At 44.2% G+C, this 23,268-nt stretch overlaps 1 protein-coding gene across 10 annotated transcripts in view; it reads left to right on the top strand.

Moving 5' to 3' along the window:
- The window catches only part of Atp8b4 (ATPase phospholipid transporting 8B4 (putative)), a 214,737-nt gene extending 192,584 nt beyond the window's left edge, over window positions 1–22,153 (top strand). For all 10 annotated transcript variants that reach the window (XM_010638545.2, XM_033765227.1, XM_033765228.1 and 7 more), the window contains 5 exons: window positions 1,640–1,723; window positions 4,160–4,405; window positions 15,706–15,844; window positions 18,509–18,639; window positions 20,186–22,153. In XM_010638545.2, coding sequence (XP_010636847.1) covers window positions 1,640–1,723; window positions 4,160–4,405; window positions 15,706–15,844; window positions 18,509–18,639; window positions 20,186–20,467 — 882 coding nt within the window. In that variant the 3' untranslated portion in view covers window positions 20,468–22,153. The remainder of the gene's footprint in view (window positions 1–1,639; window positions 1,724–4,159; window positions 4,406–15,705; window positions 15,845–18,508; window positions 18,640–20,185) is intronic.
- The last annotated feature ends 1,115 nt before the right edge of the window (window positions 22,154–23,268 follow it).

The raw sequence follows: 23,268 nt of genomic DNA, 5'->3' as shown, positions 1-23,268 counted from the left end.
GAGTCAGTTCTTAAACATTCATCAACATAGCGCAAGACGTGGACCTCTCTTCCAAGCCTTGCGGTGGCGGAGGTCCAAGCAAATGCTGAGGCTGACAAGACTCAGGGAAAGACTCAGGGAATTTCTGTGCAGGTTTCTCAAAACTGGCGATGAGAAATGGCTGCTCGCCCCAAAGCTTAGGCCGCTTGATGGTGGTTCCTCACGGGGCTGCTTTGCCCAATTTCTGTCTTGGCTATTGGTGGTAGAATCCATCTTCCCTGCCCCAAGTTGGCCTCCCTTCAAAGAGAACAACGTCAGGCAGCTCTTTCTGACATGAATTCCAGGCCCGAACTCCAAGATACACAGAGAGCGAAACAAGGTTCTCCCTCACCCATCTGCCTACTCTCCTCTCCCCCATCTCTTCTTTCTCAGGGTTGACTCTGCCCGAGCATCTCTCCAGGATGATGACAGCAGGAGTACTCAGGGTCCTTCTTTCTCACCACAGGCGCTGCCTTTGCCCATGACGGCTCGGAGGACAGGGCAGTTCACAGCATCTCCGTTACCTGGTTCCAAAGAAACCTACTATACTGCCATAAGCTAGGCTGGGATTGGGCCTTTGAAGAATGCCCTGACTTCCCATGTCTTCTGGCTTGCTTCTTGCTGTCTCACAGAATGTGCCCGTCCCAGAAAGCAATATGTTCAGTTCCCTTTTTCCTTCCTGGTGCTTATTTTCCTCACTCATTCACCCGCACCCCCCCCAAAATTGGATCTTGTGTGTTGTCTCCCTCCTCACCACCACCACCACCAGGTCATTTTTGTCTGGGTGATTGTATAGTTTCACGTAGGGCCTGGCACATGGCGGCTCCTCTGTAAATACTGGGCGAATGAATGAATGAAAAGCTGGGGATGTCAGAGTGTTTGAATGAGCACTGCTTGGGACCTGGAGACCTCAGTTTTGATTTGTACCTGGGACCACAGTAAGAAACTCTGAGAGACCCCGTTCCCACACCTCCAAGTACCTGTCAACAGAAGGAGGCTAGCATGCCTGTCCCACAGGCTCCCTCAGCCCCAGTGAGGCTTGTGTGAGGCCATCTTCTTTAGCTTATTCTGTACTCATGTGAAGGGATACTTTTCTTGTCTTCCTGGCTTACACCTAGTATAGTTAGCGGTTGGTTCCGTTCTCGCCTTGCTTTAAACTACTCCTAAGAAAAAGCTCTCCATGGGAATGCAGGGCAGGGATAACAGGCTCAGTGTTGTTTTCCCTTGGAAGCCTCCAGCAGATCCTTTGTTTGTCACATATTGGGACTCGTAAGAAGCCACTGAAAGACCACAGAATAAAAGAGAAGAAAGCTACCACTGAGTCCTCGGTCTCACGCAGGGCAGCACTGTGGGGTGTCGATATACACGATCTCATTCCTGCCACCGTGTGGGGCACAGAAGGCTTCACTCAGACACCCGGAGCTGAGGTGTAGAGAGAGCCCGTGTCCCACAAAGGTGAAAAAGCTGAGGAGAGGCAGGGCCTGGGGGAGGATGCAGCTGTGTCGGTCTCCGAGAGCTAACCTCCGCACCTTCGCAGTCCGGTCGCTTAACCGGAGAGCCCAGCGGGGAGCGTTCTCCCTAAAGTGGGTGGCGTTCCTCATGGGCGGTTCTTTCTTTCCAGACTGTTTATGACCAGTGGTTCGTCACTCTTTTCAACATCGTCTACACGTCATTACCGGTTTTGGCCATGGGCATTTTTGACCAGGTACGTGTTTTTCTCTACTTCATAGCTTAGTGTCTCCGTCATACCTTTTAGTTCCTTCTGGCTTCTCAGTGGAAGACACGATTCATGGAAAGAGCTCTAGAAATGCAGTCATTTTAAAAGGGGTTGTGCAGGGTCACAGACCCTTCCAGATCCCCCGACCCTGCTTCTCTCAAAGGGTTCGCTGCTCAGACCAGCTATCCTCTTCCTAGAGACTCACACCCACGTTATTGCCAGAAGGCTCTGAGAAGTCCTGCAGGAAATAGTCTTTTTTTATTTTAACCCAGCATTCTCCAAGTTTCGATGACTGTACTTCTGCCTTTCTCTTTTTCCCCTCCTTACCGTGCCTTTTGCTTCACACTCTGCAAGATGCTCCATCAGCCTTTGAGCGTTTGTAGAGAACCAGCATGCAGTGTAGACAGGAAAATGAGGAGGCAAACTGCACCACAGAAAGCTAGCATGGGCGGAGGCACTCAGCCAGCACAGCTCCAGAAAGGAAACTATGGGCCATGGGCCCGCCTGGCAGCAGGACAGGAGCACACGAAGCCATTGCCATGGGCAGGAAGAGCACAGCTTTCTGGTGCTCGGAGTGAATGCACTTGAGAAGGGAGAGGAGAGGGAGTGGATTATAAACATGGTGGGCCTGGCACATCGGGAGCTTTGGAAGGGGCTTCCTGGCTGCTTGCAGGGAAGTGGAAGGCTAGACAGTTTGGTTTCCATGGCACAATAAGAGCATATTATTTTAAAAAAGCATGAGCTTTTTGTTTTTTTCAAAGTACTTTTAAGAAGACCAGATTTTCTCCCGGCCGTTGTTTGAGCCATTTGCGAGGCCTCGGTTTCTGGCCCAGCACCATCAATTTTGAAACACAGATCCCATTTTGGGCTCCGTGGGCTCCCTGGGCTCGCCCGCCATTCCACGGGCTTTGAAGTCAGCTCTGAGCCCCACTTCGTACTTGCAGAACGGGCAGTTTGTGAAAAGCACATTTGGGGGAATTCTGCAAAAAGTAATGAGCTCCTGGAGCCCTTAGATATAAAAGGTTAAGAGCATTCATCTCCAAGTGCCCATGTTTACAAGTGTTTCTTTTCTTGGTACTTGGTAGCTGCCCAGAATGTGGAATCAAATAATAAAAATAAAGCAGTTTCTGGGAAAACATGGCTATTGTGCAACTCCAAAAGAAATACAATAAAGCTCCTATTGCCATCCATTGAATGTCTGCTCCTCTCCTTGCTTGCTTTGTCGGGGTGTTGGCTCTTATGCTGGTCACAGGATGCAGGGCAGTGTTCTGGAAGGGTCTCTGATCATTTATCGATTTGTTCCTCTTGTGAGCAAGAAGCCAAGTGCTGGAGGTTCAAGTCCCTGTCCTCATGCCCCAGAGCTGATGAGTGATCGCCTAGAACCAGGCTACTTGATACCTATTGTTATTGAGTCTAACGACCATAGTATTTTATTTATTATCATTGTACCCGCATCTGCTATTGCTTAGGATGTGGCAAGGTTTCCTGAGTGTTTTACATCTCGTGCACTCACAGGAGTGGCTCTAGGAGGGGATGTTATGTTTGCGTGTCTGGAGATGAGGAAACAGGCTCAGAGTGGTTCAATCACAGGTCTTAGACTGGGCACTGTTGCCGGACTCGAGCTTAGGCCATGTGGTTGTGTGGCTTCAAAGCCTGTGCCCGTCACCCCACCAGTCACCAGAATGGGACAAGGAGTCCCAGCAGGGCCGCAGAGCAGGATTTCCTGAAGAGAACATGTCTGCTCTCCATGGAGCCCGGCTCAGGGAGGCCCGGGCCAGCCCACAATGAGGAAGTGGAACCAGACCGCGCATTGAGAAGCATCAGGCTGCTTTTTCCAGTCCTTGGGTGGTGCTAAACATCCTAATTTCTTTGTCCCAAAGCCTTGTACCTGCCATTGAATCCTGCATGGATGAAGCACTTGGGTCCTAACCCTTCAGCCCCAGTCCCTTCGGGTTCTGATGGGCATTTCTGCCTCCACAGCTCTGCTGCCCCCTGCTGGCCAGTACCCCTCACGGTGTGGGCAATCACCTGGGGTCCCCTGACTGCTCAGGATGCCCTGAAATTTGGGAAGCTCCCAAGAAGTCTGCAGCCATGGCCATCTGCAGGGGAGTGCAGAAAAGAAACTTTGCTTTGAACCCAAGAGTCTGGGGTCCCATCAAATCGAGTTTAGTGTCTGCTCCTAAAGATCCATGTGACCTCGCACGAATTTCTTTTGGAGATTCAAGTTCCTTCCCTGTGTGATAGAGATCATTTTACTGTCTTCTGGGTTATTGTGGGAATGAAAACAAGATAGTCTTGTTCTGGCCCAGTGCACGTTCGGGTGTGCTCCAAAGGCATCTGCTATTTCTGGACTCAGGGAATACAGAGCTGCTCTGGCTCTCCTCAAGCCTTCCCCACCCCGCTGAAATTCTGCTCTGTTTACAGGACGTGAGTGACCAGAACAGCATGGACTGTCCCCAGCTCTATGAACCTGGGCAGCTGAACCTCCTTTTTAACAAGCGTAAATTCTTCATCTGCGTGGCACATGGAATCTACACCTCATTAGCCCTTTTCTTCATCCCCTACGGGGCCTTTTACAGCACAGCTGGAGAAGACGGACAGCACGTGGCTGACTACCAGTCCTTTGCCGTTACCATGGCCACTTCTCTGGTCATTGTGGTCAGCGTGCAGGTAACCCTGTCCCTGAACACCCTGGGACTGGCTTTTACAACTTTTCAAGCTCCAGTTTGTTGTTGGCAGATTGTGTCCCCTTGTTGAGAGGAAAATAAGCCTACAAGAATACTTTTCTTTTTTAGTTACACCCTTTGAGATGAAAATAGGAAACCTTAATACAAATTGCCAGATGTGGGGGATTAATAGTAGTTGTCTGTAACTGTCACATTTGTAGAAACCTCATAATGAATCACTCCTTTGGGTTGGGCATTGTGTTGAAGAGAAATGATTCTACTACTTCCTTCTTGCGTTTGAGGAAGAAGAATGTTCCAATGATAACAGAATCTTCCCAGCATATCTTTAAGACTTAATAACTTCCAGGTTTTACGTGAGAGCTGACATTTGTTTGGCCATGCATTTCTGTGGAATTACTCAAGATCTTTAATGCTCTAGTTGTGGTACGCCCACATCTCAAATGTAGCGGGGGCCTGTTCTGATAGAGATGGTTTTTGATCTCCTGTGACCCTTTCTCAGGGATATCTTGAGCTGTGTAATGCCAGTGGTGGTAAATGTCCTTAGACACCAAGTTGGAATTCGCAAAACACTTCTGATCTACAGCTATTTGTAGCTCTGGATGGATACAACAAACAGTGTAACTTCTGTTTTATTTTTTTACCTTTCAATACCTTTTGATTACCTACTCGGAACCAGGTGATCTCCTCTTTGTCATGAAAGGTAGGTTTCCAAGTTGCTGGATTCTCTTTCCAGGGAGAGGAGGGAAGTTATGGGTATACAGGGATGGGTGTCTTTTAGTTGTTACAGCTTATTCGACTCTATTCACATCAGGCCTGTTCCTTGGTCCAAGAGATGATTTGAAAGGCCGTAACTGAGATAAGAGGCCAATCTGAAGGAAAAAGCAAATGAAAAACATTCCTCAAATGGTCTTAACATTATCTGCTAGACAAGGAAGGGTAATAAATTACCTGGAACATTCATAATAGATCTGACATATGACAGGCATTAAATGCTTTTAGTGAAACTCATCTTCAGAACTAATCCTACACAGTTTGGTTAACTTTATCTTTAAAAAAAAAGCCTGGTGTATCTTTTTCTCTGTTTCCTTTTGGTTATCGATAAATTATTTTCTTATATGCTATCCCAGCAGTGCCCATGCTATGTTTTTATATTAGCTTTATGTCTACATTTTCCCCATAAAGTACACAGTTCTTGCTGCAGTTGGATAGCAGAGCTACATTTCTCCTTTATCACAATTGAGAGACCACAGAAATACTCTTATTTTTAAAACATTGCTTAGTATGTCACACACACACACACACACACACACACACTGCAGAATGTTGCATTTGGAGTTTTTGGCAGAAGGTGAATTTCTTACCCGTGATGACTGAAGTTGTATAAAGTTGTTATCCTCACTTCAGAGGGATTTCACACTGAGGACTCCCTTGGCCCCAGACTCAGGCAGTTTCAAGTGGTGGTGTCCACGTCTACTCAGGCCTTCGTGGCCATTTGTCCGTCTGAGAGCTGCTCCCTGCCTTCCAACTACCAAAGGCAGCAGGTCCTGCCCCATCGGGTCGCCTCAGTCACAACACCCCAGCACACTGACTTCTTTCTCTCCGTGGGATCCAGCAGGCCTGTCCTGTGCCTTTCCTCTTCTCTGCCTGGGACTCTCTCCCCTCTGCTTCCCTTGGTTGCCACTCTTGTAGAGAGGCCTTCCGGGAGCCTCCCATTGAAGTCAGCCCTGTTGTTCTCTGTGGTGGGACTGGAGTCTGCCCACTGTTTACCTCACAGCTGTCACCTCCCCTAGTTGGTGAGTCTCGTTCCCTTGAGTGATGTCTGCCCTCTCACAGGAAGCAGAGCTGATGCCTGTGTTCTCCCCACGCGTCTGGGCCCAGCGCATTGCCTGCGGTAGAACAGACACACAAGGACGCGTCTTGAGTATTGAATACATGAGGGAGACATTTCAAGGACATTTTCCTTCTACTGATTCTGGCAGAAAAGAAGGGCTCTTCTGCTCATGTCAGATCCCTAGGACTTAATGTAACTGACTTAAGTTTACGGGTAGTGTTGATAGTTTTCAAATGCGCCCATGGTGAGTTCCCAACCAGTCTGCGAAGCAGAGAGTATAGAGGCCTTCATCAGCACCTCACTGCGGGGAGGCCCTTCCCACATCCACCCTCACTCTGTTAGGTTGCTTCTGTGCTTTCACCGTGGAAACTGACACAAAGGCAGGCTTTCGTGCACATCCTTCTCAGTAGCATCCTCCCACTGTCCCCTAAAGCTATATTCCGAAGAGTGAGAATTCTGGGTCAAAGGGCATAATAAGAGAGCTTAAGGTTCTTTTTTACATGTTGCCCAAAATACTTCCAAATAGGTCATTTTCAACTGAAAGCTACAAAAAATCCTTCCCAATAGCCCTTTGTGGATTTAGACCAACTACTTGGAGTTATTTTACAGTGTTGAATTGATGACCTTTTGCTGCCTGGGACATAATGCGTGTTGAAAAATATTAATAAAGTTTGCTATTTAAAGAGGAATAAGCTTTAAAAGTCCCTTTTCTTTAAAATAAGAGTTTTTCAGAAGAGCTGTAGGTACAGATGAGACAATTTCTGATGTTAATATTAAATCTGGCATAACCATGGTGCATTTGTCAAATCTAAGAAACTCTCATTGGTGCAAGACTATTACCCACACGGGGGCTTGCTTCCTACCTCCCTAGTTTCTCTACTAACCTCTTTTTCATTCCAGGCCCCACAGTGCTCATACCCGTCATGCTCCCCAGGCATCTGTCTCTGACAGCTGTAGACTTCCAGTGTCTTTCACGACGGAGACAGTTCGGAAGAGTAGTGGTCAGCTATTTTATAGAATGTTCCTCAGCGTGGGTCACCCAGTGTCTGATAGTCTGCTGCGGTGGCTTTTGAGGAAGAATCACAAAGAGCTAATGTGCCCTCTGTTGTATCGTCTTGGGGAGCACGGTATCTTAACATGCCTTGTTACAGATGATTCTCACCTTGGTATCCTGTTCCAGAACTGTCCACTGTAAACTGTGCTTCCCTTTTCATATTCCTTAAAAAGGAGTCACCAAGTCCAACTCATACTCAAGGCGAAAACAGTCAAGCTCTACCTTATAGAGGAGGGAGCATCAAAGAATTAGTGGTTGTATGTTAAGACCGTAACAAGCACATTTAAAATAAATAAAATGGAGGTACCTTGAATCTATAATGATAAATAAATCAGACACACAAGCTTAAAAATAATATGATTTGTCTTATATGAGAAACCTAAACTACATGTACAAGTAAATTAGAGGGCAAAATAAAAGATAGACAACAAGAAATAAGGAGATAGATCTTTGTGAAATGGGAAGGGGGCCAAGAGCTAGAGAAAAGAAATGGGTAAGGGAAGAGAGGAAGGGGTTATAAAAAGAAATAAGGCTTGTCAGGACATGTACCAAATACTCACAGTGAATTTATTTGTGATGTACTGATAAAATAAAAATTTAAAATACTTGTATAACAACAGCCTGGGTTCCAGAAATAATAACTGATCTGCCCAAGATCACACTATAATTGCTTTTCAGACATAGCACTAGGACCCAACAGTTTGAGCTTCCAAGTCAGTGTTCTTTGATGACAACATTTGTGAGGGTTCTCGTTAAGAATTGCAGAAAGCATTTCCTATCACCAGGCGCACACCGGGTAATTAAGCCCTCTCTATCTTGGCTCCACACTTCGTTCCATGGATTTCTCCCCTACTCATTTCTCCCTGCCTTCCACCCCACCATTACTTCTGAGTGCCGGGAGATCAGGAGATTGAGGGTAACCTACCTCAGTTCAAACTGCAATGCCAGACACAAGTAAGTACTTGTGAAAAGAAATTAGGGCAGAGAGACACGAGGCCAGTGGTTAAGACTGAGCATAGGAAGTGAGGATAATCGGGTCAAGATACCAATTCTCCCTGCTGTCCTACTCACCCTCCTGCCTGGCCCTGGATGACCAACGCAGATCTGTCCTTGGGTGGCGGCTTCCGAAGATCTATGTCATCATCACCGCCATGAGCGACACTGTGCGTTATACTTACTATGCACATTGCCGTGGGGTAGCAGGCATTAGTGTTCCCTTTTACAGAAGAAACTCAGGGATGTTAGGTGACTTGCCTGAGGTCACACAGTAAATCCCAGAGCCAGGACTCAAAACTAGGTCTATCTGGTTCCAGCACTGTCCAGGACAAAGCCCTTTATTCTATAGTGGGGCTGGCTAAAATGCAAATTTCCAGAGAAATGTGTGAACAAAGCTTGCACTGAGCATAAATCAAGATAGCAGATACTGTGCCAGACACGGGGATAATCCTATGATCTCATTTAATCCTCTTAATGGTCCTGTGAAATCTAGATGTGATTGCTACACGTAAAGATGAGAAAATAGACATGGGAAGAAGGGAAAGTTAGACCCAGTCACACAAAAGTGGCAGGCCAGGAGGTGAACACGAATCTTCTGAGTCCACCTTCACTGCTCAGTCCCATGTGGACCTCCCTTCTCTACCATCCTAAGGAGAACTGTGGGTCTCCCCGGCCTCCTAGTAGCACCAGAGTGTGCTCCTGCTCTCCCTCTCTCCCACAAGGGGACACCGGGGATGCCAGCACCCTTGAATAAAATGAGAAACACACTTCCTTCAAAGATGACAAATACACAGTCCTCTTTGTAGTGTCACAGCCTCAACTCGAGGACCACACGGCTCCTTAGTTCCTGACGTTTCAGCGTCACTCTTTGAGGAATACCATCACGTATTTTTATTTTGAAGAAGCCCTGAAAATGTCTGTTTTACCATAGAATTCTCAGAAGTCAGAGTGCAATGCTTGTAACCATTGAAACTCAGCAATTTTGGCTTCAGTAAAAAAACCTGCTGTCTTTAATATATGGAATAATAACTTTCAGGAATCCTGTGAATAAGCTCCTTTTGACAGCAGCATTAATATCCTTTCCTCACTGTCTAAGCTTGGCTTGTCATTGTGGTAACAACCCCTGTGAATTTCCATGGTCTGTAATTACGGTTGTAAATCTTAGGTCCTGCTGATGGCACAGGCCAAATTGTAGTAGTCTCTTACTTTCTTTTTTAACATCAATTTTTCAGTCATTTCAATTACAAAACGGACCTTCAACATTTTAAAAACTATGGAGGTGTTTAAAATAGAATGAACTATTTTCCTTTTGTTCCCTTCTTTAAATATTATTATCATTACCATAATTTCTGTCTTTCCACATTTTTCTTTGCCTTGACACATACATTCAGTCTCAGCAAAGGAGGATCATAATTATGCGTGTTATTCTGCAATATGCTTTTTTACTTTACTAGAAATTTTGGACAGCTTTCCAAATCAGCACATTTAGATCTATCTTAATCATTTTAGCAGCTTTACAGAATTCATAATATAGTTATACAGAAATTTATTTACCAGTTCTTTCCAGACACACATTCAAGATGTCTCTTCTTTTGTTGTTAAAGCAGCTACAATGCACGTGCTGATGCATATATTTTATGTACTGTATGATAAATGCCTAAAAATGAGACTTCTGGCCCCAAACTCTGAATTTTTATCAATCTGCTGAATAAAGGATATTTTATTGCTTTTACTTCTAGGTTAGAGAGTATATATGTTTTAAATTTTCATAATTATTATTGTATTGCTTTCCAAAAAAGATAGTATTTACAAAGGACAGACACATCTTTAGTGCGTGGCAAGATCCTGTATTAAAAGGTTTTAGGTGGGTCCAGAGTCTTCAGGAGGGCAAGTGACCCAGGGAGAGCCACAGCTCTATGGAATACCACTAGGAGCAAGACCTAGTCCATTAATTAGTCAGCTGTGCTGTTGCTGGGACACAATACTCAGTACCACAAATTAAAGGAGGGGAGGCATTCACTTTATCAGGGGACTCAGATCACAGTTCGCTGATTCCAAGGCAAAAACACGGCGGAAGGGTGTGGCAAAGCAAAGCTGCTTAGTTCCGGGCGGCTGGGGAGCGGAGCAGCAGAACAATGCCAAAGAGGAAGGGGAACAGGCCAGTCCTCTGTGATACACCAAGACACACACACAGGTGCACTCTGCTGATCCCCTCAGTGTCTCCCAAGCCAATTGTTTGGCACAATTAAGCTTATCTATCACATACCCCTTGTTCAACTCGACAACCAAACATGTCTCCTTAATCAACACTTAATCTTCAGAAAAACACAATAACAAACTAATAATTTCACAAAACATGTTACAACTGCCCTGTGTACAACCAAGAATACAATAATGCCTTCCCCAAAGTCTCAACAGTGCCAGTACTTTACAAAAGTCCAAGTCCGAGTCTCCTTTGAGACTCACAGCAGACTCTCAGCTGTGAACTTCTGCAAAAATAAATTTGGAATTACATGACTCTAGGATAGAATGGCACAAGGTAAAACATTCTCATTCCAGATGGAAGAATGAGATGACAGATAATAGTGGGACCAAAATAAGTCTGAAACACAGTAGAGCAAACATTAAGTCCTGAAGCTCCACGTCTGGCATCCAGGGCACATCGTGATGCCCAGAGAGTAGGAGTAGCCCCCACACCTATAGCTTTGCTAGTTGCAGTCCATATGGGCTCTCTCTTGGGCTGGCTGTACTTACTGCCAGCAGCTTATCTCTGCAGAGGCACCACCTTCCTAGCGTCTCCATCTTCCTGAGATCTTCCCTCCACTTTCGGTTTAATTCCTACAGCTTCATGCACCTGCCTCTAGGAAGTATGTCACCTGGCCTCCTGGGCCTTCCTTTAAAATCTGAGTGGCAGCCTCTGAACCCCACAATGTTTTCATTCTGCATGCCTGAACATCACCATCATGTAGATGATACTAAGATCTACTGCCAACTGATGCAATAGCTAGGCCCCCATGAACTATGGCTGCAGCAACCTCCAAGTGCCTGGGTGGCTGAACATAGTGAAACGAATCCTGGGAAACCAATTATCTAGATGACCTTTCTCCAGCAGGGGCCCCAGGGTCTGGTCTCAGCTGAAGGGTTTGCATTTTTGCATCTTTGAGGCTGTGATTTTGAGATGCATTCAAGTACTCTTTCTTTTTTTCTGCCTCCCCCCGCAAATGATGCTAATCTTTTCAGCATTCACATCTCCTTTAGCTCCAACTTTACATGTGGTTCCTTTTGTGCTAAAATTTCAGTTTTTCAAAAATTTCTGCTCTTGTTTTTGTTCCTGATTCTCAGTGTAAATCTGATTAAAAGCAGCCAGCAGTAGCCTGAATATTGGGCTGTCTTGAGATTTGCTCAGCCAGATCAGTCAACCCATCACCCTTAATCTCAGTTGCCTGAAAAATCTCAGAACATGAGTAAATGTTGACAATTTCTTTTTTGCCAGGGAGTAGCACATATGACATCTAACCAAATTGCCAATGCAGCCCCTGCTCCCACCTGAGATTGGCCTTTACTGTTGACATTCCTGTAAGCATTCTGGTCTTCTGAGCTCTAACCAGAATCACCTATCAAATTCAGCTCACAGAATTTTAAGGGTTCTCTACTTCATATCTCCAAACATGTCCAAGCTCATATTGCAAACTGTTTCCAAAGGCTTCTAAACCGTATGGTCAGGTACATTCACACCAGTGACCCCACCTCTCTGGTACCAATTTTCTGTTTCAGCTTTCTAGTTCCTGGGGCACAATGCTCAACACCCGTGACTTGAAAGAGAGAGGTTTAATTTAACTCCCAGTTGAAGGTGACTCAGTCCATCACCAGCTAGCTTGAAGGCTGAAACATGGTGGAAGGGCCTGTTGGAGCAAAGATGCTAAATTCAGGGCAGCTGGGAAGCAGAGTAGAGGAACGGCACCAGAGAGGAAGGGGCAAGGGACCAGATACAGGACCCAAGGTCACACCTTCAAGACCCACCCAGACACACCCAGAAGTGTACTCATCCCCTGAATAGCTCCCAAGCTAAGCAAGTTGACACAGTTAAATTTAATCACTAACTGTACCCAATCCCAAGGCTGCACTGCCATAGTGAAAACACTGTTACCACTTCTGATAGCTTGGCTGTGATCACACCAGGGCTGAGTGAGCCCCAGTCCTCCAAAAGAACCACCTTTATCCCATTTTGTCAAATGCTGAGAAAAGTGGATTAATGTGTGCTACTGTAATTACGATTTTTATTAAGTTTTGGATTTCAAGGAGTTTTTACCTCATATAATGCAAGCCTATATTACTTGCCATAGAATGGTTCTTGATTGTTAGTTTAAAAATTTTTTATCTTTTATGGATAGAAATAAATCCTTATTTAAGTTTCCCTTTCTCAAGTATTAGAATTGCTGCTGCTCTTGCTTCATTTGGTTTCCATTTGTCTGATAAATAAGCTTAGCCAATCTCTTCGGTTTACTTTCTTTTTTGTCTCATTCTATTAGTTTTTCTCTTTTGATAGAGGAATTTATGCTTCTCATTTTTATTATAATTTTTTTATTCTTTTTTTTTTCATACTTAGATGCATTAATTGTGGTTTTATATCTTATTCCCATGAATAATTTATAATTTTTACTATTGTAGTCCTATTTTATTAGTGACATACCTATTTTTATAGTCATTTAGCTATTTTCTATATTAATGTCCTAAAATTACTTATCACACCTTTCATCAAATGTTTCACTCTCTTATTCTAAACATTTCCTTTTTTTTCATACTTAGATGCATTAATTGTGGTTTTATATCTTATTCCCATGAATAATTTATAATTTTTACTATTGTAGTCCTATTTTATTAGTGACATACCTATTTTTATAGTCATTTAGCTATTTTCTATATTAATGTCCTAAAATTACTTATCACACCTTTCATCAAATGTTTCACTCTCTTATTCTAAACATTTCCTCATCCACCTCCAATTAAACATTTTTAAAGATGTTTTAATTTTATTTCCCCCTCCTTGTCCTTACTCTTATCCTCAACTCTTGAATGTTAATAATCTTGAATGTTGGTCCCAGGCTGTTATTAAATGTTCCTTTAACATGTTGTGACTGTTCTAAAATTCTTTCCAAATTAATAGTGCTGCTTATACCCACAATATTACTCACTTAAAGCTAACTATAAACTTAAGAATCTTCGCTTACCGCTATTTTTTGTGGTTTTACACTACTGTATTTTGAAATTCTTATTGTGATTTAGTTTTTATTTGGTTTGCAGTAGTATCCTTAAGTAATCTGTTCCGAAAGGGTATTTCGATATAATGTTGAGCTCAAGGCTTTCTTTCTTTCATTTGGCATTTATATGATATATTGTGTGGGCATAAGATCTCGAGTCTGAGCCTTTTTCCTGAGGAACTTCGTTGACGCACTCTATACCAGTTTCACTATAGCAGACTAAGGTTGTTTTCTTTGCTCTGTAAATAATATCTTTTCTGTCTAAAAGCTGCATTTTCTCAGACTTTACAAATGTCATCGTTGTGTTATGGATTTTCATTAATTTGCCTAGGATTTAGAGGGCCCTCTCAATCTGAAAATCTATGCTATGTGTTATCACAGAGCAGTTTTCTTCTGTCATTTCTTTGATTCACTTCTCTACTTGTTTCTTTTTCTCTTTCTAAAATGATATTAATTTGAGCCAGGTGTGGTGGCGCACTCCTGTAATCCCAGAACTCGGGAGGCTGAGGCAGGAGGATAGCTGTGAGTTTGAGACCAGCCTGGGCTACACAGTGAGTTCCAGGTCAGTCTCAACTACACAGTGAGACCCTATCTCAAAAAACAACAACAAAAAAAACAAAACAAAATAAAATGATATTAATTGTATATTAGGCCCATGGCTTTGACATCTATGGATTTGAAAATGGTTTTCATTTCTGTAGGTCTTTATTCCTCATTATGAAATATTATTTCCATTCTTTTATTCCAGAATATTAATCCAATTCCTGTCAGTGACGATTCTACTTGGTTTCCCTGTTAAATTTTTTAATTCAGTGTTTTTTCCTTCCAGATTTTTTTATTCCTGTGATCTAATTGCATCTCCTTAAGAGGTCTTATCACATTTTGTTGTTATTTTATTGCTTGTCTGTCTCTTCTCTTTGTTCTGTTTCATAGGAACCACCTGTTCTGGTTTTTATAGCCAAGTCCTTTTACATGGGTTATGTTTTTTCTTTTCCTTCTCTTACCCACTCAGGTCAGACCTTGTTTTTTTCAGGCCAGACTTTTGTTGTCTTGAAGATGATGACCTTACAGGTGGTGGGAGACAGAGTGGGAGCTGTTGGTCTAAGTCTGGGCAGCCAAATGGACTAGATAGGAAACCAGTGTCTCTCGGCTGAGGCATGGACAGCAGGGCTCTGTTTTCAGGGTTCTTGAGGAGAGAAAAGGCTGGTCCCCGATAACCAGGGCAGTTCACATTGAAGGCTTTTAGCACCCTTCTAATGGGGCAACATTTTGAAGGACAGTAAAGTGGGAAGGAGGTGGATGTCTGCATTGTGCGCTGTTGTTTACTCTGCAGGTAGGGCCCCATCAGGCAGACAAGAAATCTGTGGTCTTGCCCCGGCTCTACTAGAAATGCAAATCTCCCCTTGGACTCGCACCACTTGTGACCTCTGAGATGCAAATAATGACACCAGAATCTACTTTTTTCCCTCTGGACCATTCAAGGATCTATATTTACCAGTAGTTCCCCTAGCTGTCCAATAGCACCCCACTCGTCTTTCAGTTGAGCCGAAGCGAGATGTGCTTTGAACTCCCTCCCAGGTCACCCTGAGTTCCAGTTTCTGAGTCTTATGCCAAAAGAGGATTAAGGATTTTCCTTTGTTATGATTTGAGTACAATTCAAGGAAAAGATCATCAAAATAAGTTGGAATGTTTATGTGAAAAGAGCATGCATGTGTTAAAATGGCCATGTGAAAATTTATGTACAGATTATAAACTGTCACACTCAGTACAGAAAGATTTTTTCCCCCCAATAGAAAAGTTTGTGAGCAATTTGGAAAGTGACTTTAAAATTATAAAACCGTCTTATTTTCTTATTTCTCTTGTTAAAAAAAAACCTCAATATTTTATCTCTGGATACTGCACCCACACTTGGCATATATGATGGGCTGCGTAAATAAATTCTAAAGTCAATTTTCCAACAGAAACGTCCAATTAACGGTCCCGCTTCTCTGTGTGTATTGGAGGCAGAGGTGCCTGTGGTTGGCCAGGCTGCTGAACAGTGGTAACTTTCTTATCAAAGAGCAGCCCTGGAGAAAGATCGCATGGTAAGACCACATTCTTTTAACCCTCACAGATCTCTCTTTTGCATTGAATTCTACTTACAGATAGCCCTGGACACCAGTTACTGGACAGTCATTAACCACGTCTTCATCTGGGGCAGCATTGCTACTTACTTCTCCATTTTATTTACCATGCACAGTAATGGCATCTTTGAAATGTTCCCAAGCCAGTTTCCGTTTGTCGGTGAGTTCTACAGTCTCCTGCTTCATCCTTTCATTCATTTGACTTTTTTAACATGTTAGTTTGCGTTGGCTGGGGCTGGAGATGACCGATGACCCTTTCCCCAGGAGCTGATTGAGCCAGGCCTCTGAACACTTCCACACTTACGGGAGCCCAAACGATCAGTGCCTACTATCCCCGCCAGATGTAAAAGACTCGTGATAGCAGACGCTCAGCAGCCTGAACCAAACTGTTGGTCACTGGCCTGTAAGTGGCCTGAAGTACAGGCTCTGTAGTTAGACAAACGCCTGCTTCAACACTTAACAAGCAGAGTGACCTTGGGCAAGTTTCCTCTCTCCACCATTTAATGTCTTTATCTATAAAGGCATGATATGAATAGTTCCTATTATCATAGAAAAGTTATGGGGGTTAAGTATAAAACACGTACAAAATATGTAGTGTATATTATGGCCCAGGCTACATTTTCAATAAATGTTGACTATGATTATAGTGGTTAATGTTACTCAAACAAATGTGTCCTGATTACTGATTGGGGGCATTGAAGAAGGAATGAACATCAGCAGGGTAACAAAGAGCCCCTTAAGAGCCCTTAAATCTGTGAGATTCTATTATTATCCCAAGAGGACATATACCTGGTATAGGCACAGAGTATACTACCGTACAGTCCACATTTCTAAGTGATTCCCAGTGAGGCCACTACAGTTTATACAAGAAGGCTATTAATACAGCTTTTCACAAGCTTGGAGTTTTCTTGTGCGCGCAGGATAAGTAGGGAACAGCAATTCTCTGAGTTTATCTCAATGAACTGGAGAAGAGCAATACATTGTGATGTTCTTCTTGAGCTCAGGCAAGCAAGACTAGGGTTTGCCTCCACTGTTTGGGTAACTCAGTTCAGAAAAGGGTGTTTAGAAGACCAGTTCATGTAGAAAGCATCAAGACAAACCAACTCTCAGTTCAGATACTTCCACTCATGCAAGTGAACCTGAATTTCTAATTCCATTTGAATGTACACGTAAAATTCATGAACATTTTCCTTCCACTTTTGCCTTTCCCTGCACATAACTGGAAATCTTTAAATTGGACTCTTACTTAATATGTAATGTTAATACTTTGTTTACAAAGATTCCAACCATAGAGAAACATGTTGGTGATGAATCAGAATAAGCTGGTTAGGAAAGAAAGACTCAAACTATTTCTAAGCTTTGTTTTATTTATTGACATATCTATATATATGATCAGTATTATATATATGTGTGTGTGTGTGTGTGTGTGTGTGTGTGTGTGTGTGTGTAATATTTTAGGGAGTTTCCAAATTGCAAAGCTCACTGCATAGATTAGAAAACTTTAAGTCCTGAGAGCAACCTCACACACGGCCTGGAGTGCCTGTGCTGGAGAAAGTAGTTTATGTCTGAACCTCTTCTCTGCTAAGCACATGCCATTCCAGGAATTAATTACGGAGCTCCAACGAGACTCTACAAAAGTTAGATCAACAGTGGGGTTTCAGGGAAAAAAGTTTGTTGTTTTTTTTTTCCTTTAGTAACCAGCAGCATGCAGGAGTGTGGTTTTTTCAGAGACGCTTGTTTTTCTCAGCCTTGCCCCAGGGTTCTAAGCTTTAAGGAGCCCAGAAAGACCTTTAATTTATTGAGTCAAGTTTATTTCTGCTCAGGGCTGAAGGCAGCTGGAGTCAGCTGCTCTTTGGTAGGCAGAGTCTATTCACCAGCGCCAGAAAAAGCTGATGTACCTACCAGTGGCCAAGCCCTCGTACCCAAGTCCCATCTCAGTGGTATGAAGACTTGAGCCCTGGAAAGGGAACTAGGATGTTGGAGGTATCGTGAGAAAGCCCTAGAAAACAAATAAGAGCAAAATTTTCTATTGGCGGTAGAAGCAGGGCTTGTCTGTCTGTCTCACTGACCTTTCCTGCCCAAGGATGCAAGGTGAAGTAGAGAGTAAGGGAGCCGGCATCTCTGCCCAGTGCATCTTGCTGCCCAGTGGCCTTACATGTTGGACGGCGGCATTGGTGGTCAGCAGGGAGAGGGTGCTCTTTATACAAACCCAGCTGCCCCAGGTTGCCTAGGAACTTGAAGTAGCTCACAACCTTTGAGGCAGGTTACCAGGGCCATTGCCTGGAATTTCAAAGGTGGGCCCTGCAGTAGAGGAAGCTCACCCTTTGTTTTAGCCAGCCAACAAGACTAGGTTTGACATTGTGCCTGCATTCAGAGCATTTGTGGTGAGTTTTGATGGTCTGATTGTATTTAAGAACCCACAGAGGTAAACTGTGCCTTTTAACAATACAGTCCCACCTCAGCCTCCTCAATAATTCATTACAGAACTCTTGATAAGTGCTGGAAGCTGTGGGTAAGGAACAAATTTTTTCCATAAAACATGATGTAATTAAAAAGAACTTGTGAACATTTCCCAGAGGGGTCACATTTTACTGTGCTGATATTAGCCTTTTAGGCTTCCACTCTTCACCGTTTTCTGTGGCTCATGATTATTTAAAATGCAGAAAAGCACAGACGGTGAGGAGTCTGGGGTTCTGCGATACACACGGTGCCCGGAAAGACACCCCATTCTCCCGAGGAGTCCAAACTTCATCTTACCAGCAAAAAGCCTCCAGAGAACTCGATCTTGTTTATAACTACAGGCTGTATTTGCCTTTAATCCTAGGAAATGTATGGCATTCTTTGACCCAGAAGTGCGTCTGGCTTGTTATTCTCTTAACAACAGTGGCCTCGATTATGCCAGTGGTGGCATTCAGATTTCTGAAGATGGATTTACATCCGGCCCTGACTGACCAGGTATGTCGTGTGTGCTGGGTCTCAGCTCTCAGAATGGTCTCCTTCTCTGTCTGATTGGAAGCCCAGGGAAGGGATGGTGCAATTTCCAAAGTCCAGCACCCAAAGGTGCATGGCATCAACCGGACCAGATAGAACCACCCGCATCTTGAACTATGGGTCCTGTGTGCCAATGAAGAGAAGCTTCTGGAATAAATAAGGGTGGAAAGTAAAAAATTACACAAGTTGGTTATTTTTAAAAGCTGAGTTTTCTAAAAGAAGCACACTGGAATTAGTGTGGACAGTTGCTCTAAGAGAAAGGCAAGACAGGGAAAGTTTTTGACTTGACGGTAAAGGGTATAGTAGAAGGGAGAGAAGAAAGAACTGAGGCAGAGGCTGTAAATGTTTGTAGAAACACAAGAGCAGATTGAGAAATATGGGGGAGATGTTGCTTTCCAAACATAGCAAGAGGGAATAGCGTGGTGGCACACACCTGTAATTCCAGCACTGGGGAGGCTGAGGCAGGAGGATCGCTGTGAGTTCTAGACCAGCCTGGGCTACACAGTGAGTTCCAGGTCAGTCTCAACTACATAGTGAGACCCTGTCTCAAACCTTGACTGGGAATAAGATGAGTTTGGAGGATTTCATGGGAAGAGGATTATAATCTGGGCAGTATTAGGTTGAGATGCAGATATGAAGAGAAAGAAGGGAAGGGGAGACACACGTGGAGCCCAGGGGAAACACGGACGCCGGATGGGGTCAGGCCAGAGGTGCTGAGAACAAGAGGGGACTTTTCTTGTATCAGGCCCCTCCCACTCTGCAGCCAAAGTACAGAAATGTCCCTCCTGAAGGTCCAGAGTCCCTGTCCTGCCTTCTTCTTCCTTGTGGTACCAGAGATCCAGCTCGGGACCTTGCGCTCGTGAGGCTATCTTCTTTCTTTTTGCTTCCGAGCTGATACAAACCTAGGATGTGACAGGTAGGCAGAAAGAAGGAAGACAATACTTCTCCTGCGTTCAGTCTGACTGTGATTTCCTATTTCACAGCTTTCCTCCGACACAAAAGTTGGAATCCAAGCGATTTGTCAAGTCAGAGCACCAGGTTATTCAGGCCGGGCCTCTGGTCTTTTCCTCCTTTGCAGGGAAATGGTAGAAAGGCTGGGAGCCCACTCACAGGGTGTTGAGCCCTTCAAATGGCCACAACATTCCCAGAATAAATCAACTCCCTGAGAGTTTCGTGATACACTGACCTACCACAAGCAACAAAAGTTTCTCTTCCTCATTTTCTAAATCTTCTTGTAGTCCAGTTACTGGTGACTGTTGGACCCAGAGCACCTCCGCAGGAGGAATGGAGCTATAGTTATTGTGCTGATGGTGCCGGGGTGGTGGATGAAATCCTCCTGTATTGAAGCGTGTACGGTACCCAGCACGCACAAGGCCTTGGCTTCTGTCCATATTCTTCCTGCAACTAAGACATCCAAGTGGAGAGAGTAATGAAATTTACCTGAATGCCTCTTGTCTGCATGATAGTTTCTCGATAGGCATCATCTCACTTTGGTTCTGTCCCTCCCCAGATCCGCCGGTGGCAGAAGGCCCAGAAAAAGGCAAGGCCTGTAAGGAGGCGAAGACCTCAGCCCCGCAGGTCAAGCTCAAGAAGATCTGGCTATGCTTTTGCTCACCAAGAGGGCTATGGAGAGCTTATCACATCTGGAAAAAATATGCGAGCTAAAAATCCACCCCCAACATCAGGGTTGGAAAAGCCGCTTTTTAACAGCACTAGCTGGCTTGAAAATTTATGTAAGAAAACCACAGACACATTGAGCAGCTTTAGTCAGGAGAAAACAGTGAAACTGTAAGTCACGATGAATTTGAACCACATTTATCTGTCACTTGAGCTGGAGCTGAAATTCAGCCTGTCAGGGGCGAGGAGTGGAGCGGGTTGGCTCACTTAGCTTCAGTCTGTGGCAGGCAGCTGCCAGTGCCCATTGAATCTGGAGTGCTGTGCAGAAACCGGGCCAGTGATCACTGTCCAAGCTGCAGCTTGATGGACCGAAACCTTGAAGTTCAAGTAGGGCTTTTTATCAAGCTTGATACCAATTGAGCTGAACCCCGGGGTCTTATTTATGGAGCAGACCTTGTACCTCTGCATAGACACTGAATGAATTCTCAGGTAGATAAGCAAGTGCATTCCAGAGGTGTATATCGGAGCGGAGGGCCCCTTTTTTTGGACAGATAAACTGTATGCATAAAGAACAGACTTTCTTTCCCAGAGGCACTTTGAAGGCAAAGTTCCATTATGTGCCAAGGTGCTTTTAGAGGAAGGGTCGCTATGACTCCCTGGTCTTCAGGCCTACCTTTCTGTACCACAAGGGACACAAATCACTTGTGTGGCAGGAAAAGAGAAAGGCCTGTTGGTACTCTTCTCTTCTACCAGTCTAAGGATGAGGTAGACCAAACATGTTTACAGTGGGGTAGGCTGGTCACTTGGGCAGATTTATTTTTTAAAAACTCTCAGACTGTGTTATGGATAGACATGCCCGTGAAATCTCAAATCATGCTCTTGAGTAAGTATTCTACATGTGTTTCAGTGACTTTTATAACACACTCAGTAATGCTTTGCTGACCATCATCCGGGCCATGGAGGGAGTCGGCAAAGCATTGCGATTTCACACTTTAATGATAGTATTCCACATAGTCTGCGGGCACATATGTAACAACATTTCCAAGTTTTAAAACTTGGGACTTGAAATGAAACCAGTCAATAGATAGCCTCTTCAATTACTATTTAAACACTCAGGCTTAGGACACTGATAACCAACCGTCACATTTCTAACCCAAACATATAAACCTGTGTGGATGAGGTTGATGTTTTGGAAATGTTCCAGCCCCAAGTCTTAGTCTGCACGTGAGTCACTAGTATACTTCCTGGTAAGGCCTTCAGGCAGATTTGAGTTCCAGCCCCAGATCTGTCGCTTCTGACCTCTGTGAGCTAGGTAAGTAACATGCCTTCTCCAGGGCTCAGTTTCCTCCTCTGTGAAATGGGGACCTGCTACCTACCTCATATGGCTGCTGGTGTCGAAGCGTGAATTCTCAGATCACTAAAAACATAACCCTCGTGCAAATCATTGAATGGAGCTTCACGAACCCATTGTCCGTGTAACAGAGCAATGTGAAGGGAATGTGAAGAGCCGGAATCTCAGTCATCAGTGGGGAAGGCTGTGATGAAAGGAGATCGCAAGGAAGGTTAAACCCGGTTAGTGCCCTACAGGAAGTAAAACTTTCTCTCTTCCTGTCTTCTTTTCCAAGCCTGGGATAATTTCTCCTGAATGAGTTCAAATGAGAGAATATGTACAAAAGATAATAAAGATAATGTGTGTACAGTGCCTTGACCACCGTAGACACTCAGAGGTGTCCCCTTCCCCTCTCCAAGCCTGCCCGCCTTGTCAAGCTGTTGGTGTCTGATGACTTCCTTGTCATCAGTTCTGCGGTGTCTGCCTCCCTTTGTAACATTTTTGAAGACTTTGAGTAAATGTTTGGTGCACCCGTCATGTGGCATTTTGTCTCTTCTTTGTCAGGCACTCATTGGGGGAATTTTTTATGTTGGGTTTTTTCTCGCTGTCTTTTGTATGCCTGGGGGAAAAGTATATAATTCTTAGGATTGGATAAAATGAACTGATTGGAACGGTGTGTGAGGGAGGGGAAAGAATAGAAATGACACAATTTGGCAAATTCAAGTCAAATTAAGGCTGTTCATCAATAAGGCTGTGGATGATTGTGAGATACACATATTATCTCCTTACTTCAGTCCTGTGGGACCCAAATAAGCTCACACACCCACGGCAAACTCATTCGGCGACAGGGCCAGGGATTATTTAGAACCCGAAGATGAAAAGTCTGAGGGGTGGGTGGTGATGGTAGGAAACTGGGGAATAATAAAATTTTAATTTTGTATAAATGATATCAGATTCTTTGGAAAGAAAACCCCTTTTTTCTGGATTCAGGACTTAAATTGATAACCTTTTGTTTGAAAGCCTCAGCCTAAGTTTTGAGGTATTACAGGCAAGTAGAAATCATATTTTCCTGACTTTTGTTTGCTGTCTTTGTTGCTTCGCCTGCCTCCAGGTGCGCAGATCTGTGAAGGAAAGAGAGGGTGAAGAAAGTGGGAGAGACAAAGCAAGAGAAAAGCAATAAAAAGATGGCAGCAGGGTGTAAGAGGAGAAGGATTTCCGGTTATATACCTCTTCAGGCATTTGTCTTAAAATAAATTTAATCTTTCCAAGGAAAACTTAGACCGTATTTGAGACGCAAATAACAAAACTTCCTTCACATTTTGCTTGAGGACGAGGAAATGTTGCTGGAAAGCAGGCCAGATGCTCTGGCTTCACGTCACAGAGGCGCTGCTGCTGTGTGTGTGGCCGGGGCGTGCGGACAGACTCCCACGGCCCTTAGTGTCCTCGGCTGTCCATGGGCGAGGGGACAGGACAGCTTCAAAGGCCCTTGCCACTCGTCCATTGTGTGAGGTGTGTTGGCCATTGGGTGTTTTCGGAGAGAGGGAGAAAGAGAGAGAGTGATCGCTGGAGAACTGCATGCTCCCATGAGGCAAGCTGGGCTCTTGCGCTGATCTGTGTTTCTCCAGAAGTATGGCCTCTCTTGGGTC

Source organism: Fukomys damarensis, unplaced genomic scaffold (genome assembly GCF_012274545.1).
Source record: "Fukomys damarensis isolate Sample0158 unplaced genomic scaffold, DMR_v1.0_HiC HiC_scaffold_17, whole genome shotgun sequence".
Classification (NCBI taxonomy): Eukaryota; Metazoa; Chordata; class Mammalia; order Rodentia; family Bathyergidae; genus Fukomys; species Fukomys damarensis.
This window is presented reverse-complemented; position numbering and strand designations above follow the sequence as displayed.